The sequence below is a fragment of the Mustela nigripes genome, chromosome 4, assembly GCF_022355385.1.
Source record: "Mustela nigripes isolate SB6536 chromosome 4, MUSNIG.SB6536, whole genome shotgun sequence".
Lineage (NCBI taxonomy): Eukaryota > Metazoa > Chordata > Mammalia > Carnivora > Mustelidae > Mustela > Mustela nigripes.
Window position 1 is genome coordinate 160,465,729 of NC_081560.1, and position 15,472 is coordinate 160,481,200.

The window sequence follows — 15,472 nt, forward strand, 5'->3', positions numbered from 1 at the left end:
TTGGTGGAGAGTGCAACTCTTGATCTTGGGGTTGTGAGTTCAAGTCCCACATTGGGTGTGGAGATTACTTTAAAAAAAATCTTAAAAAAAATAAAGTTAGAAGTTAAACATTAAAGCTATTGATACTATACGACTTCCCATATGTTTTGTTTTCAGTGGTTTCCAGGTAAATACACACATAAAGAATACTTTGCAGTCATTTTCACATTTTTTCATAATTTTTTGTCAATCATAATTTTTTTTCTCAAGATTATGTTATTTTAATTTTTTTACATTTTTAAAAATACTTTATTTGAGAGAGAGAGAGTGTGTGTGTGTGAGAGGGAGCACAAGCCACAGGGAAGGGTGCAGGGAGAGGGAGAAGCGGACTCCCTGCTGAGTAGGGAGCTCGATGTGGGGCTCGATACCAGGACCCTGGGATCATGACCTGAGCCAAAGGTAGATGCTTCACTGACTGAACCACCCAGGTGCACCAACATTATGCTATTTTTAAAGATGAACGGACCTCATCCTAGAAGCAAAGAAATATAGTCAAAAGCTGTTCTTAGCTAATGCTCAGTGGAAGAATCTGAAAGAAATATGTTTCTTTTTCCTATCATGCCAGAGTGTTGTCTGTGTCTTCTACACATAAACCGAATATTTAATATTTTACATCTTATTGCAGTGTATCAGACCCTGAACTCTGTTTAGTTTTAGAGGTAAAACTAACTTAATTCTCTGTTTAGGAATATGAAAGTCAGATAGAGAAGGATATCTCCATTTCAGATGTCAATTCCATTATTGCACAAAGAATTAATTCTGCCAATTTTCTGAAAAAGGTAACAATAACAGAATAGTATTATCGGTATGTTTGCATTTATTTTTGTAAAATCCTAATCTCCCTTTACATTCATTGCTTGCAAAAATTAGGACTAAAAAATTGCACCAATACATTGGGAAGGGTATGTGCTATGGTGAGTGCTGTGAAGTGTGTAAACCTGACGATTCACAGACCTGTACCCCTGTGGCAAATAATACATTATTCGTTAGTAAAAAAATAAATAAATAAATTTAAATTTAAAAATTGTACCATTAGCATTGTAAATACTTAATCTTCAAATATAAACTATTATTTCTTTAAATTAATATTTTTTTGTAGATGAGAAGGTTGATAATGAAAAGAATTGTCAAAGTTAGCAAATTTAACTTATCAGATGTTGTGGCTGATTATGAAGAAATTGTATCTGCAAGGTACATCGTAAAAATTACTTTTTAAAATATGAAATAACAAAGCTTTAAGTTAATGCCTTCAAAATTCTCTTAAGTTCTCTGTTTTAATATTAAGTTATATGTCAGAGAATGCATTTACGAGGCATAAAGTGAAATATAGTGACTTAAAATATATTTGGTTCTTTTAAAATTGCATTTTGGATACAACTATATGATATGTATTTTCAGTTGCATATTACTATTTTTCAATCCTCCCCTTATTAATAGTTTTTAGGGCAGGAAAGAAAAAGAGAAGAAATACCTCTGTATTTCTTAGTTTTGCCCTAAGATTTTCCTGTTTTGGAACCATTCCTGGAAAAGCTGTTGCTGGTAGCTCCACATACTAAGCCTATAATCCCCCCCTTTATAACCCACAGGCAGCAGGTGAGGGAGGCTTTGGCTCAACTCAGTTCCCACACTGTTTATCTCTGAACCATAGGGGTAGGACCAGAAGTAGGGATGCCATGTTTCTGGGAACCTTCCCTGGGGCCACCTGCAGATTCCTAGTGTCACCAATACATTTTAATTGGTTTAGATGTGAAATCTATTGTATTTTATTTTCAGTTTTGGGGGGGAAATGAGTGTGACTGTAAAGCTGTACATAATTCCATGGATTTGTGTTGGCAGCTTGTATAACTAACTCCTGTTTCGGAGCCTGTAGAACAGTTGAGCATCAAATCACTTTTAGGAGAGTGATTTCTGAAAAATGAATAATGTTCTGAAAGAACATCATGTCTTTGTGGAATTCTGTCTCCATGCCCTTGTCTATTCTTGGACTGTGTACCCAAAGGGCACGAGGCAATCACAATCACATTTTCTCACAACATGAGAGGGAGCACAGCATCTCTTCTGTGCTCAGGAAGGTCCTTTCCTTGGGTTTAAGACAACTCTGTCTTTCCTCATCAAAGAAGAAAATACGGTTCAGAATAATGGCCTTATTTACAATAATTCACTTTAAAAATTGATGTCTTTTAAAACAAAGTTATCTTGTGCATATGCAGCTGATCATTTTTTTTTTTACTTTTTAGCCAGTTGACGCATGCAGTTTGTAAACTTGTTGAACGACGAAGACAGTTAAAGCCTCAGAGAAAAGAAAGGAAGAAAGTAGCAGCACAGACTATCTGTGACGGGGATATTAAGATTCTTGTCAGAATACTGCGGGCTTATAATATACCTACCAGGAACACAACAGGTACTAGGTAAGATAGTGTGCACCAATTTTAATAGTTGCAAAAGTTCTTTTCATAAATTTTAATTTCTTTTTGCAAAAAACCTATCTTAAATGTAAATTTCCATGCTGTCCTATGTGTGAAACTTTGTACTTTATTAATGTTCTGTATACAGAAATGGAATGAAAGTTGAAATCTTCACTTGGATAGTCATACTGTCATTACCATGTATTAAGAGTTTTGGGGGGTACCTGGGTGGCTCAGTCAGTTGAGCATCTGTCTTCGACTCAGGTCATGATCCCAGGGTCCTGCGATTGAGCCCCTGCATTGGGCTCCCTGCTCAGTGGGGTGTCTGCTTCTCCCTCTCCCTCTGCCTGCTGCTTTGCCTGCTTGTGTGTGCGCGCTCTCTCTCTCTCAAGTAAATAAATAAAAAATCTTTAAGAAAAAAAAAGAGTTTTCAGAAGTTTGAGATGACCACAAAAACTATACCATGTATATTTTGGCGTGTCATATCATATAAATGCCTTTTATCCTTGTTCCCTATTGTGAGCACTTGTGACCCTGCTGTCACCACCTGCAACTACTGTCTGCCTCTGGCCCCTCTCAGTACTGCAGGTAGAACACAGGAGAGAGTAGGCTGCTTTGGGCTTGTTATTTTAGTTGACATCTGTGAAAACCAGATCTTACCCAGCTCTTCTGCAGGTACTACATGGATTTTATTTATGTTTCTTAAGTAGAGGGTATGTGGGGCCAAAATGGAGATCACTATTTAGTGGCCAAATTAAGGCATCACGAGTATTAAATGCTCATGTGTCCTGAATATTGAGTGTCTTCTGTATTTAGTCTCATGTATGAATCCTATATTATAGGTACTTAGAACCCAGGTATCTCAGGAATATTAAGTAGTCCCCCTCTATGTTTAGCACATAATGTGCTCTACTTGCTTCTTATGTTTACCACATCCCATGAAAAATATTTTGCTTACTAGATACTAATCTATAGTTAAAACCTCTTAAAAGTTTTTCCTATGTTTTATAAACAACCACCTTATTTATCTAATAGAATCGACGTTCTCAAAACAAATGCACATTCCAAAGTCTAACTTTTATAAAGACATAATAAAATCACTACCATTTTCTATAATCATTAATTTGTAAAAGAAAGAATATTGTAACATCAAAAATAGAAAGTATATAAAAAATAAAATAAAATAAAATAATTAAAAAAATGAAAGAATCAGATGCTTAACCAACTGAGCCATTCAGGTGGGGCATCTGCGTGGCTCAGTGGGTTAAAACCTCTGCCTTAGGCTCAGGTTATGATCCCAGGGTCCTGGGATTGAGCCCGGCATTGGGCTCTCTGCTCAGCGGGGAGCCTGCTTCTTCCTCTCTCTCTCTGCCTGCCTCTCTGCCTACTTGTGATCTCTGTCTGTCAAATAAATAAATAAAATATTTTTAAAAAAATTAAAAAAATAGAAAGTATATAATCTCAAAATATCACTTGTCATATTTTTCTCCTTTGCTGAGGACCAGTGAAACCACTGGTGATTATCAAATGTGTAGCTCTAACCACCTATGATAAGAAGATTCAAAGAAACTCTATAAAAATTCAGGGTAACTGAATTATTTATCACCATGAACATAGGTAAAACCCTGCCCATTACCACCAAAACTAATGTTAAAATTATTTATTTAAAAATTGTTTTATTTAAATTCCATTTAGTTAACATATATTATTAGTTTCAGGGGTAGAATTTAGTGATTCATCAGTTGCATATAACACCCAGTGCTCATTACATCAGGTGCTGTCCTTAATGCTCATCACCCAGTTACCCACCCCTGCCAACCCCCCTAGCAATCCTCAGTTTGTCCCCTATAATTAAGAGTCTTTTGTGGTTTGCCTCCCTCTCTGTTTTTATTGTATTTTATTTTTCCTTCTATTCCCCTATGTTCATCTGTTTTCTTTCTTAAATTCCACATATGAGTGAAATCATATGATATTTGTCTTTCTCTGACTGACTTATTTCCCTTAGCATAAAACCCTCTAGTCCCATCCCCATCATTGCAAATGGGAGAATTTCATTCTTTTTGATGGCTGAGTAATATTCCATATATGTATATAGAATGTACATGCATATATATATATGTATATATATATATAATATATATAATATTCCATATTATACACACACTACTTCTTTATTCATTCTTCTGTTGATAGACCTGAGGGCTCTTTCCATATTTTGACTGTTGTGGACATTGCTGCTATAGACATTGGGGTGCAGGTGCCCCTTCAGATCATTATTTTTGTATCCTTTGGATAAATACCTAGTAGTGTAATTGCTGGACTGTAGGGTAGCTCTATTTTTAAGTTTTTGAGGAGCCTCCATACTGTTTTCCAGAATGACTGCACCAGTTTACATCCCTACCAACAGTGTAAGAAGGTTCCCCTTTCTCCACATTGCTGCCAACATCTGTTGTTTCCTGACTTGCCAATTTTTTTAAATTTATTTTTTATTTTCAGCATAATAGTATTCATTATTTTTGCACCACACCCAGTGCTCCATGCAATCCATGCCCTCTATAATACCCACCACCTGGTACCGTGACCTCCCACCCCCCACCCCTTCAAAACCCTCATATTGTTTTTCAGAGTCCATAGTCTCTCATGGTTCACCTCCCCTTCCAATTTCCCCCAACTCCCTTCTCCTCTCTATCTCCCCATGTCCTCCATGCTACTTGTTATGCTCCACAAATAAGTGAAACCATACAATAATTGACTCTCTCTGCTTGACTTATTTCACTCAGCATAATCTCTTCCAGTCCCGTCCATGTTGCTACAAAAGTTGGGTATTCATCCTTTCTGATGGAGGCATAATACTCCATAGTGTATATGGACCACATCTTCCTTATCCATTTGTCCATTGAAGGGCATCTTGGTTCTTTCCACAGTTTGGAGACCATGGCCATTGCTGCTATAAACATTGGGGTACAGATGGCCCTTCTTTTCACTACATCTGTTATCTTTGGGGTAAATACCCAGTAGTGCAGTGGCAGGGTCATAGGGAAGTTCTATTTTTATTTTCTTGAGGAATCTCCACACTGTTCTCCAAAGAGGCTGCACCAACTTGCATTCCCACCAACAGTGGAAGAGGGTTCCCTTTTCTCCACATCCCCTCCAACACATGTTGTCTCCTGACTTGCCAATTTTAGCCATTGTGACTGGTGTGAGGTGGTATCTCATTGTTGTTTTGATTTGTATTTTCCTGATAATGAGTGATGTTGAGCATTTTTTTCATGTATCTCTTGGCCATTTGTATGTCTTCTTTGGAGAAATCTCTATTCATGCCTTCTGCCTATTTCCTGACTGGATTATTTGTTTTTTGGGAGTTGAGTTTGGTAAGTTCTTTTTTTTTTTTTTTTTTTAAGATTTTGTTTATTTGTTTGACAGAGAGAAACAGCGAGAGAGGGAACACAAGCAGGGGGAGTGGGAGAGGGAGAAGCAGGCTTCCCGCTGAGCCTGTGGGGCTCGATCCCAGGACCCTGGGATCATGACGAGCTGAAGGCTGATGCTTAACAACAAAGCCACGCAGGTGCCCCAAGTTTGATGAGTTCTTTATAGATTTTGGATACTAGCCCTTAACTGATATGTCATTTGCAAATATCTTCTCCTATTCTGTCAGTTGCATTTTAGTTTTGTTGATTGTTTCCTTTATTGTGCAAAAGCTTTTTATCCTGATAAAGTCCCAATAGCTCATTTCTGCTTTTGTTTCCCTTGCCTCTGGAGATGTGTCTAGTCAGGAGTTTCTGTGGCTGAGGTTAAAGAGGTTGCTGCCTATGTTCTTCTCTAGGATTTTGATAGATTCCTGTCTCACATTAGGTCTTTTAATCCATTTTAATTTATTTTTGTATATGGTGTAAGAAAGTGGTCCAGTTTCATTCCTCTGCATGTGGCTGTCGAATTTTCCCAACACCATTTATTGAAGAGACTGTCTTTTTCCCATTGAATATTCTTTCCTGCTTGGTCAAATATTAGTTGACCATAGAGTTATGGGTCCACTTCTGGGTTCTCTATTCTGTTCCATGTGTCTGCTTTTGTGCCAGTACTGTACTACCTTAGTGATTACAGCTTTGTAATAGACCTTGATGTCCAGAATTGTGAAATCTCCAGCTTTTGTTTTCTTTTTCAAGTTTACTTTGGCTAGTCAGGGTCGTTTCTTGTCCCATACAAATTTTAGGATCGTTTATTCCAACTCTGTGGAAAATGCTGATGGTATTTTGGTTGGGATTGCTTTAAATGTGTAGATTGCTTTGGGTAGCATAGACATTTTAATAATATTTGTTCTTCCAGTTCATGAACATGGTATATTTTTCCATTTATCTATGTATTCCTCAATTTCTTTCATAAATGTTCTATAGTTTTGAGAGAACAGATCCTTTACATATTTGGTTAGGTTTATTCCTAGGTATCATATGGTTTTTGATGCAATTGTAAATGGGATCAATTCCTTGATTTCTCATTCTACTGCTTCATTATTAGTGTATAGAAATGCAACAGACTTCTTTGTGTTGATTTTATATCCTGTGACTCTGCTGGATTCCTGTTACCAGTTCTAGCAATTTTTTAGTGGAGTCTTTGGGTTCTCTACATAAAGTATCATGTCATTGTGAAGAGTGAAAGTTTGACTTCTTCTTTGACAGTTTGGATGCCTTTATTTCTTTTTGTTTTCTGATTGCTGAGGCAAGGATTTCCAGTACTGTGTTGAACAACAGGACATCTCTCTTGTGTTCCTGACCTTAGGGGAAAAGTTCTCAGTTTTTCCCTATTGAGGATGGTATTTGCTATGGGTCTTTTGTATATGGCTTTTATGATGTTGAGGTGTGTTCCCTCTATCCCTTCATGGTGGAGGATTTTTATCAAGAAAGTATGTTATAGGGGTGCCTGGGTGACTCAGTGGGTTGGGCCTCTGCCTTTGGCTCGGGTCATGGTCTCGGGGTCCTGGGATCGAGTCCTGCATCAGTCTCTCTGCTCAGCAGGGGGCCTGCTCCCCCCCCCTCCGCCCTGCCTGCCTCTCTGTCTACTTGTGATCTCTCTCTCTCTCTGTCTAATAAATAGATAAAATCTTATAAAAAAAAAAAAAAGAAAGGATATTTTGTCAAATACTTTCCCTGCATCTATTAAGAGGATTGTGTTGGGGACACCTAGGTAGCTCAGTGGGGTAAGCCTCTGCCTTCAGCTCAGGTCATGATCTTAGTGTCCTGGGATTGAGCCCCGCATCAGGCTCTCTGCTCAGCAGGGAGCCTGCTTACCCCTTTCTCTGCTTGCCTCTCTGCCTACTTGTGATCTCTCTCTCTGTCAGATAAATAAATAAAATATTTTTTAAAAAAAGAGGATTGTATGGTTCTTATCCTTTTATTCATGTGGTGTATCACATTGACTGATTTGTGGATGTTGAACAAACCTTGCAGCCCAGGAATAAATCCCATTTAGCTGTGGTGAATAATCCTCTTAATGTACTGTTGGATCCAATTAACTGGTATCTTGTTGAGAATTTTTGCATCCATGTTCATCAGGGATATTGTTTTGTAATTCTCCTTTTTAGTAGGGTCTTTGTCTGGTGTTGGGATCAAAGTAAGGCTGGCTTCATAGAGTGAGTTTGGAAGTTTTCCTTCCATTTCTATCTTTCTATGAATATAGCAAGAGGTATTAATTGTTTTTAAAATGTTTGGTAGAATTGCCCTGGGAAGCCATTGGGCCCTGGACTCTTTTTTTTTAAGATTTTATTTATTTATTTGAGAGAGAGAGAATGCACACAAGCAGGGGGGAGGACAGAGGGAGAGGCAGGCTCCCTACTGAGCAGGAGCCTGACGTGGGACTCGATCCCAGGACCCTGAGAGCATGACCTGAGCTGAAGGCAGACACTTAATGACTGAGCTACCAAGGCATCCCTGGGCCCTGTACTCTTATTGGAAGGTTTTTGATTGCTGATTCAATGTCTTTGCTAGTTATGGGTCTGCTCAGGTTTTCTATTTTTTCCTGTTTCAGTTTTGGTCATTGATGTGTTTCTAGGAATTTATCCATTTCTTCCAGATTACCTAATTTGTTGGCATGTAATTACTTATAATATTCAAAGATTTTGAACTATTGTGTTTTCATTTTCATTTGCTTCCATGTATTTTTAAAATTCTTTAATTTCCTGGTTGACCCATTCATTCTTTAGTAGAACGTTCTTTAACCTCCATGTATTTGTGGTCTTTCCAAGTGTTTTCTTGTGGCTTACTTCAAGTTTCATAGCATTTGGTCTAAAAATATGCATAGTATGATCTCAATCTTTTTGTTCTAGCTGAATCCTCATTTGTGACCTATTGTGATCTATTCTGGAGAATGTTCCATGTGTATTCAAAAAGCATGTGTAATCTGCTGTTTTAGGATGAAATGCTCTGAATATACATGGTAAGTCCATCTGGTCTAGTGTGTCATTCAAAACCCTTGTTTGCTGTTGATCTTCCACTTAGATGATCTGTCCATTGCTCTGAGTGTGGTGTTAAAGTCCCCTACTATTATTGTATTATTATCAATGCATTTCCTTAAGTTTGTTATTAATTTGTTTATATATTTGGCTGCTCCCAAGTTAGGGGCATAAATATTTACATTTATTAGATCTTCTTGTTGGATAGACCCCTTTATTATGATACTCATCAGATATATTATGATTCTTCATCTCTTATTACAGTCTTTGCTTTAAATTCTAGTTTGTCTTATATAAGGATGGCTACTTCAGCTTTCTTTACACGTCCTTTAGCATGATAAATGGTTCTTTACCCCCATCACTTTCAATCTGGAGGTGCTGGATCTAAACTGAGTGTCTTGTAAGCAGGATATTGATGGATCTTGTTTTTTAATCCATTCTGATACTCTGTATCTTCTGATTGGAGCATTTAGCCCACTTACATTCAGAGTAATTATTGAAAAATATGAACAACAAAACCTAGATTCTGGGTGTGTTTTGGTCTGCTTATTAAAAGAAACTAGATCCCAAAATAAGAAAGAGTAAAATAAAGTGCAATGAAAGGAAACAAAAAATAAGAAATATAAAGTATATATAAAAATAAAAATTAAAAAGAATTCAAAAAAAACAAGATAACTGAATAAATAAAATAAAAAATTAAAGAATAAAAGTACAAAAGGTGCTAGATACTATTTTCTCCTAGAGCTGATGCTTTGCAGCTGTCTATGATCACTGAACTTGGTTCGAATGAGTTGTTTCTTCTGGTCTTCTGGTGGAAGGGCCTGCAGCCTAATTCTCAGGTGGACTTGCCCCAGTGGAAATGTGCCCTAGGGGGCAGCGAGGCAGGGCTTGGTGTAAGTGGCTCTGGACTCAACTCCACTAGGTGGCGCTGTTTTGTTCCCTGAGGGCTTTCAGCACTGATGAGTGGAATGAATATAGTGGCTCCTCTATCTCTAGCCCTGAAGCTGAAATTTCATGTCCCCGACTCTTCAGTGAGCCCTCGCAATAAATAAGTCAGTCACACTTATTTCCCTGGTTTCTTTTCTTTTCTTTTTTTTTTTAAGATTTTATTTATTTATTTGACAGATCACAAGTAGGCAGAGAAGCAGGCAGAGAGAGGAGGAAGCAAGCTCCCTGCTGAGCAGAGAGCTGGATGTGGGGCTCCATCCCCCCACCCTGGGATCATGACCGGAGCTAAAGGCAGAGGCTTTAACCCACTGAGCCACCCAAGCACCCCAGTTTCCCTGGTTTCTGTCAGAATTCTGTGTTCACCTTGCCTGTGTCCAAGGTTTTTTAAATTCAGGCATGCGACTGAGTTTCAAAACCAAATTTTAGGGAGTCCTGTGGGGCACACCCAAGCTGTTCTTCCCAGGGAGTGTCTCACCACGCTTCTGCCTTTTATTGGACCCCCCCCCCCCGCCCCCCGGAAAGTGGTCCCAGGACCATGCAGCAGTTCTCAGTTTATGGCTAGACAGAGCAGAAAGCTGGCATCTACACTTGGTGTTCTCAGCCAGCTTCTGTGCTCCTATGCCTGGGAACAGTGCATCACTTAGATACCACCCATTTTTCTTGTGTCCCAGGGGATCCTCAAAACATGGTGTCACACTTTGGATTCTGCCCCACTTCACCATCCGAGCACCTTTAAGCCAGGAACAGCCTCCACTGTAGCAGACTTCTAAAACTTCCGATTTTGCACTCTGCTGCTTATACTACTTCGCAGTAGCCTCCTCAAGCACGCCCCTTCCCCACCGCCATATCCTCAGTCAGCTCTATCACACCAGAGTCAAGCCTCCGCACTGCCTACCTTCCAAAAGGGGGTCACTTTTCTACTTGTAGACTTGCAGTCCAGTTGATTTCTCAGCTGCTCAGAATGATTCCATAGCTATCTAGTTGTATTCAAGGGATGAAACAAACTTAGGGTGCCCGTACTCCTCTTCTGCCATCTTAATTCTTCCTCTCTGTTAAAATCATTTGAAGTGTATAACTATATATTATTGTTCCTGAAGAGCCTTGGATCTGCCTACCTATTTGAAATCATCAATATCTCGCCTCAGACATAAAGAAACAATCAAATCAGTAGCTTCAGATGAGATCTTAAATGAGGTAGGTATTTAACACTTGTATGAAGTGCAAATTTGATTATGTTTGCCCTGAATTGCAACTGACTCCTAATTGGTCTCTCCATCTCTACTGTCTTAAGCTTCCAGCTGATTTTCTATTACACAATGAAGGCACTCTTCATAAGATGTAATTCTAATCAATTTATTCCCTGCTCCCCTGTTCTCAGGGCCTATAGAATTAGGTACAAGCTCTTTTAGAATGCCTACAAAAATCTATGATGATCTGGCCCTTACCTACCAATCAGCCACATCTCCTTCCTCCCCAAGACAGTATCATATCATACCACTACTTCTAAAAGGTCTCTTTAGCTTTCCTTTGCCTGGAATGGCCTCTACGCAGCTCCATAGTATTGGCCACATGAAACTTACTACTTAATGTTTCAAAGCTCAAGGTCAATGAATGTTTTCTCTGTGAAATTCTTCTTGTCCTTACTCCAGAAAATTAATTATTGGCTTTCCTGTGTAACTATTATACCTTGAATATATTTCTTTTATTTTTCACATTTGCAATTATTTGTTTACCTGTTTATTTTCCCCTGATAGACTATAAAGTCCTAAAGGAAAGTTCCATTTATCCTTCAATCCTATAATAGTATCTGGTATTGAATAGGACCAATAAATGTTTATTAAATGAGTGAACGAATAATAGCTGTTAGATAAAGTAAGCCATCCAGTTGTCAGCGAGTAAACAAGTAATTTCCTGGCCTTCTCCCTTTCATCAACTACATAAAAATAGTGCAGAAATCTAGTCAGTATTTATTGTGTGTTTCAGGATACTGTACAACCTTTCGTGGAAGTTTCTTTTCAACACACTGTATACCAAACCAGTACTGCAAGTGGATCTCACCCATGCTGGAATGAAGAAATTAAATTAGATTTTATGTAGGTTGGAATCTATTTTTCCTTGGCTTCTAAAAAAGAACAATAACAAAACTGTTTTCTTGAGCCATTGCTTGAAAAATAACAATTGAGATAAGCTTTATTTTTTAAGTTTTAAATTATGAAATTCTTCTTACATAGGTATTGATATATATATGTTATATATATATGCATATATAATATATAGGCAAATGTAAGTTCTGTGGAAAAGTAATAAATGAATACCTGTGAATCTACCATCCAGCTTAAAAAAATATAATATTACTATTACCTTTGAAGGCCAGTACCTAGTTGTTATGAAGCCAGTACCTAACTGTATTCCCTTACTTTGCCCCTATAGGTAGCAACCACTAATTTGTGTTTAACATTCCCTCTCTTTATGATTTTATATCATAAGTATTATCCCTATCCATTTATTATTCACTTGTGGATGTGTCAACTTTATATGAATTGAATCATCCTTTGCAATCTGGTTTGTTTACTCTTAATTATTTTGAGAGATTCATTTGTAACCTTCCTCCCTCCCATCCTTCCTCCCTTCTCATTTCTTTCCTACTTTCCTGCTTTTCTCCCTTCTTTCTCTTCTTCTTTTATTTTCACTCCCTTCTGCTGCACTAAAATGCCATAAATTTTTATACTTTTTCCTGTTAATATCTGTTTGGCTTATTTTAATCTTTCGTTATTGCAAATAATGTTGCTCTGAACATTCTTGTACTTGTCTTCTGGAGCAAACATGCAAGAGTTTGTTTTTAAGACAGCAGGTCTCAAAAAAAAAAAAAAAAAAAAAGACAGCAGGTCTCAAACTTTTTTTGTGCATTAGAATCACTTATATGGCTTCTGAAAACATCGCTGGGCCCACCGTCATAGTTTCTAATTCAGTAGGTCTTGATAATCCCTTTTCTCACAAGTTCCCAGGTGTTACTGATGCTACTTAGTTGGGGATATTTTGAGAACCTCTGCTCTAGGATGTGTTCAGGAGTAGAACTGCTAGGTTATAATTGAATTCAGCTTCAACTTTACTAGGTAATCCCAAACTGTTTTTTAATGATTGTACCAATGTACACTCCCAACACAATATATATTATGCCATATCTTCAATAATATTTTGTATTTGTAAATTATTTTTTCTAATATTATAGATCTAAAATGATATTCTCATTGTGGTTTAATTTACTTTCCCTGATTTCTAATGAGATTGAGTTTTTTCCCACTTAAAAAATTTTATTTATTATTTATTATTTATTCACTTGTGGATGTGTCAACTTTATATGAACTTTATTTTTTAGAACAGTTTTGGGCTCACAGTAAATTGAGTAGAAAGTACAGAGAGTTCTTACATATACTTTTTTCACAATACACACACAGCCTCCCTCAGCATCAGTGTGGTATGTTTGTTATGATCCACGAACCAATGTTGATGCATCATTATCAACCATTACTTCAGAGTTCCCTCTCATGTCATGTATTTTATGGGTTTTGACAAATACATAATGACATATACCCACCACTAATACCATATAGCATAGTTTAACTACCTAAAAGTATTCTCTGCTTCATCTATTTATCCCTTCATCCTTCCCTTGGGACCTGGCAACCACTGATGCTTTTACTGTCTCCATGATTTTCCCTTTTCCAGAATATCATCACATTAATCATGGTTCTCCAGAGAAAAGAATCAATAGGGTGTGTGTGTGTGTGTGTGTGTGTGTGCACAAGCACACGCACTTGTATCTTTGTGTCTTTGTCTTTCTCTCTCTTATCCTTTATAATATGGGTAGGCCTCATCTAATCAGTTGAAGGCTTAATGGAAAAAAGACTTAACCTCCCTCCTGGGAAGACTTGAATAGCAACTCTTCCCTGGGCTTCCAGCCTGCTGTTATACCCTGCAGATTTTTGGACTTGGCTACCTCACAATCAAGTGAGCCAGTACTACAGAGGATAATTTGCTTTACTCAACACTATTCATTTTTTTGTTAACTTGGAAAGAACACTTAACATGGTATCTCCCCTATGAACAGATTTTAAAGTATGCAGTATATTATAGTTAACTATAGGTACAATGTTGTACAGCTGACCCCTAGAGCTTATTCATCTTTCTTAACTGAAACTTTATGCCTATTGGTGAGAAACTCCCCATTTCCCTTTTCCCAGCTCCTGGCAACCAATTTTCCACTCTTTGATTTTATGAATTTAACTAATTTAGATGTTTCGTGAAAGTGGAATTATGCAGTATTTGTCTTTCTGTGACTGGTTTATTGGTTTATTTCACTTTAGCATAATGTCCTCAAGGTTCATCTGTATTATCAAGTACTGTAGAATTTTCTTATTTTCTAAGGGTAAATAGTAGTTATTTCATTGTATCTTTATCCATTCATCTGTCAACAGACATTTAGGATGTTTCCATCTTGACTATTTTTTTTTACCTTTTTAAAAATTTCAGATTTCTTTTCAGTGTTCCAGAATTCATTGTTTATGTACCACAGTCAGTGCTCCATGCAATACATGCCCTCCATAATACCCACCACCAGGCTCACCCAACCACCCAATCCCCTCCCCTCCAAAACCCTCAGTTTGTTTCTCAGCATCCACAGTCTCTCATGGTTCATCTCCCCCTCCAATTTCCCACAACTCTCTTTTCCTCTCCATCTCCCCATGTCCTCCATGTTATTCCTTGTGCTCCACAAATAAGTGAAACCATATGATAATTGACTCTCTCTGCTTGACGTATTTCACTCAGCATAATCTCTAACAGTCCCATCCATGTTGATACAAAAGTTGGGTATTCATCCTTTCTGATGGAGGCATAACACTCCATTGTATATATGGACCATATCTTCTTTATCCATTCATCTATTGAAGGGCATCTTGGTTCTTTCCACAGTTTGGTGAATATATGGTCCTGCAGTTGCTCCATTCTTAATTTCTTAAGGAATCTCCACACTGTTTTCCAAAGTGGCTGCACCAACTTGCATTGCCACCAACAGTGTAAGAGGGTTCCCCTTTCTCCACATCCTCTTCAACACATGTTGTTTATTGTCTTGTTAATTTTGGCCATTCTAACTGGTGTAAGGTGGTATCTCAATGCGGTTTTTATTTCAATCTCCCTGATGACTAGTGATGATGAACATTTTTCATGTGTCTGTTAACCATTGTATGTCTTCTTTGGAGAAGTGTCTGTTCATGTCTTCTGCCCATTTTTTAAAAAAGATTTTATTTATTTATTTGACAGACAAAGATCACAAATAGAGAGAGAGAGAGAGAGAGAGAGGAGGAAGCAGGCTCCACGCTGAGCAGAGACCCCAATGCGGTGTTTGATCCCAGGACCCTGGGATCATGACCTGAGCTGAAGGCAGAGGCTTTAACCCACTGAGCCATCCAGGTGCCTTTCTGCCCATTTTTTGATGCAATTATCTGTTTTTTGTGTGTTGAGTTTGAGGAGTTCTTTATAGATCTTGGGTATTAGTCCTTTGTCTCTATTGGCATTTGCAAATATCTTCTCCCATTCAATGGGTTACCTCTTTGTTTTGTTGACTGTTTCCTTTGCTGTG

At 37.8% G+C, this 15,472-nt stretch overlaps 1 protein-coding gene across 1 annotated transcript in view; it reads left to right on the plus strand.

The window, feature by feature from the left end:
• CC2D2B (coiled-coil and C2 domain containing 2B) overlaps window positions 1-15,472 on the plus strand; it is a 109,430-nt gene that overhangs the window by 62,998 nt on the left and 30,960 nt on the right. The window contains exons 19-23 of the mRNA XM_059398221.1: window positions 726-818; window positions 1,139-1,230; window positions 2,277-2,447; window positions 10,932-11,028; window positions 11,818-11,927. Coding sequence (XP_059254204.1) covers window positions 726-818; window positions 1,139-1,230; window positions 2,277-2,447; window positions 10,932-11,028; window positions 11,818-11,927 — 563 coding nt within the window. The remainder of the gene's footprint in view (window positions 1-725; window positions 819-1,138; window positions 1,231-2,276; window positions 2,448-10,931; window positions 11,029-11,817; window positions 11,928-15,472) is intronic.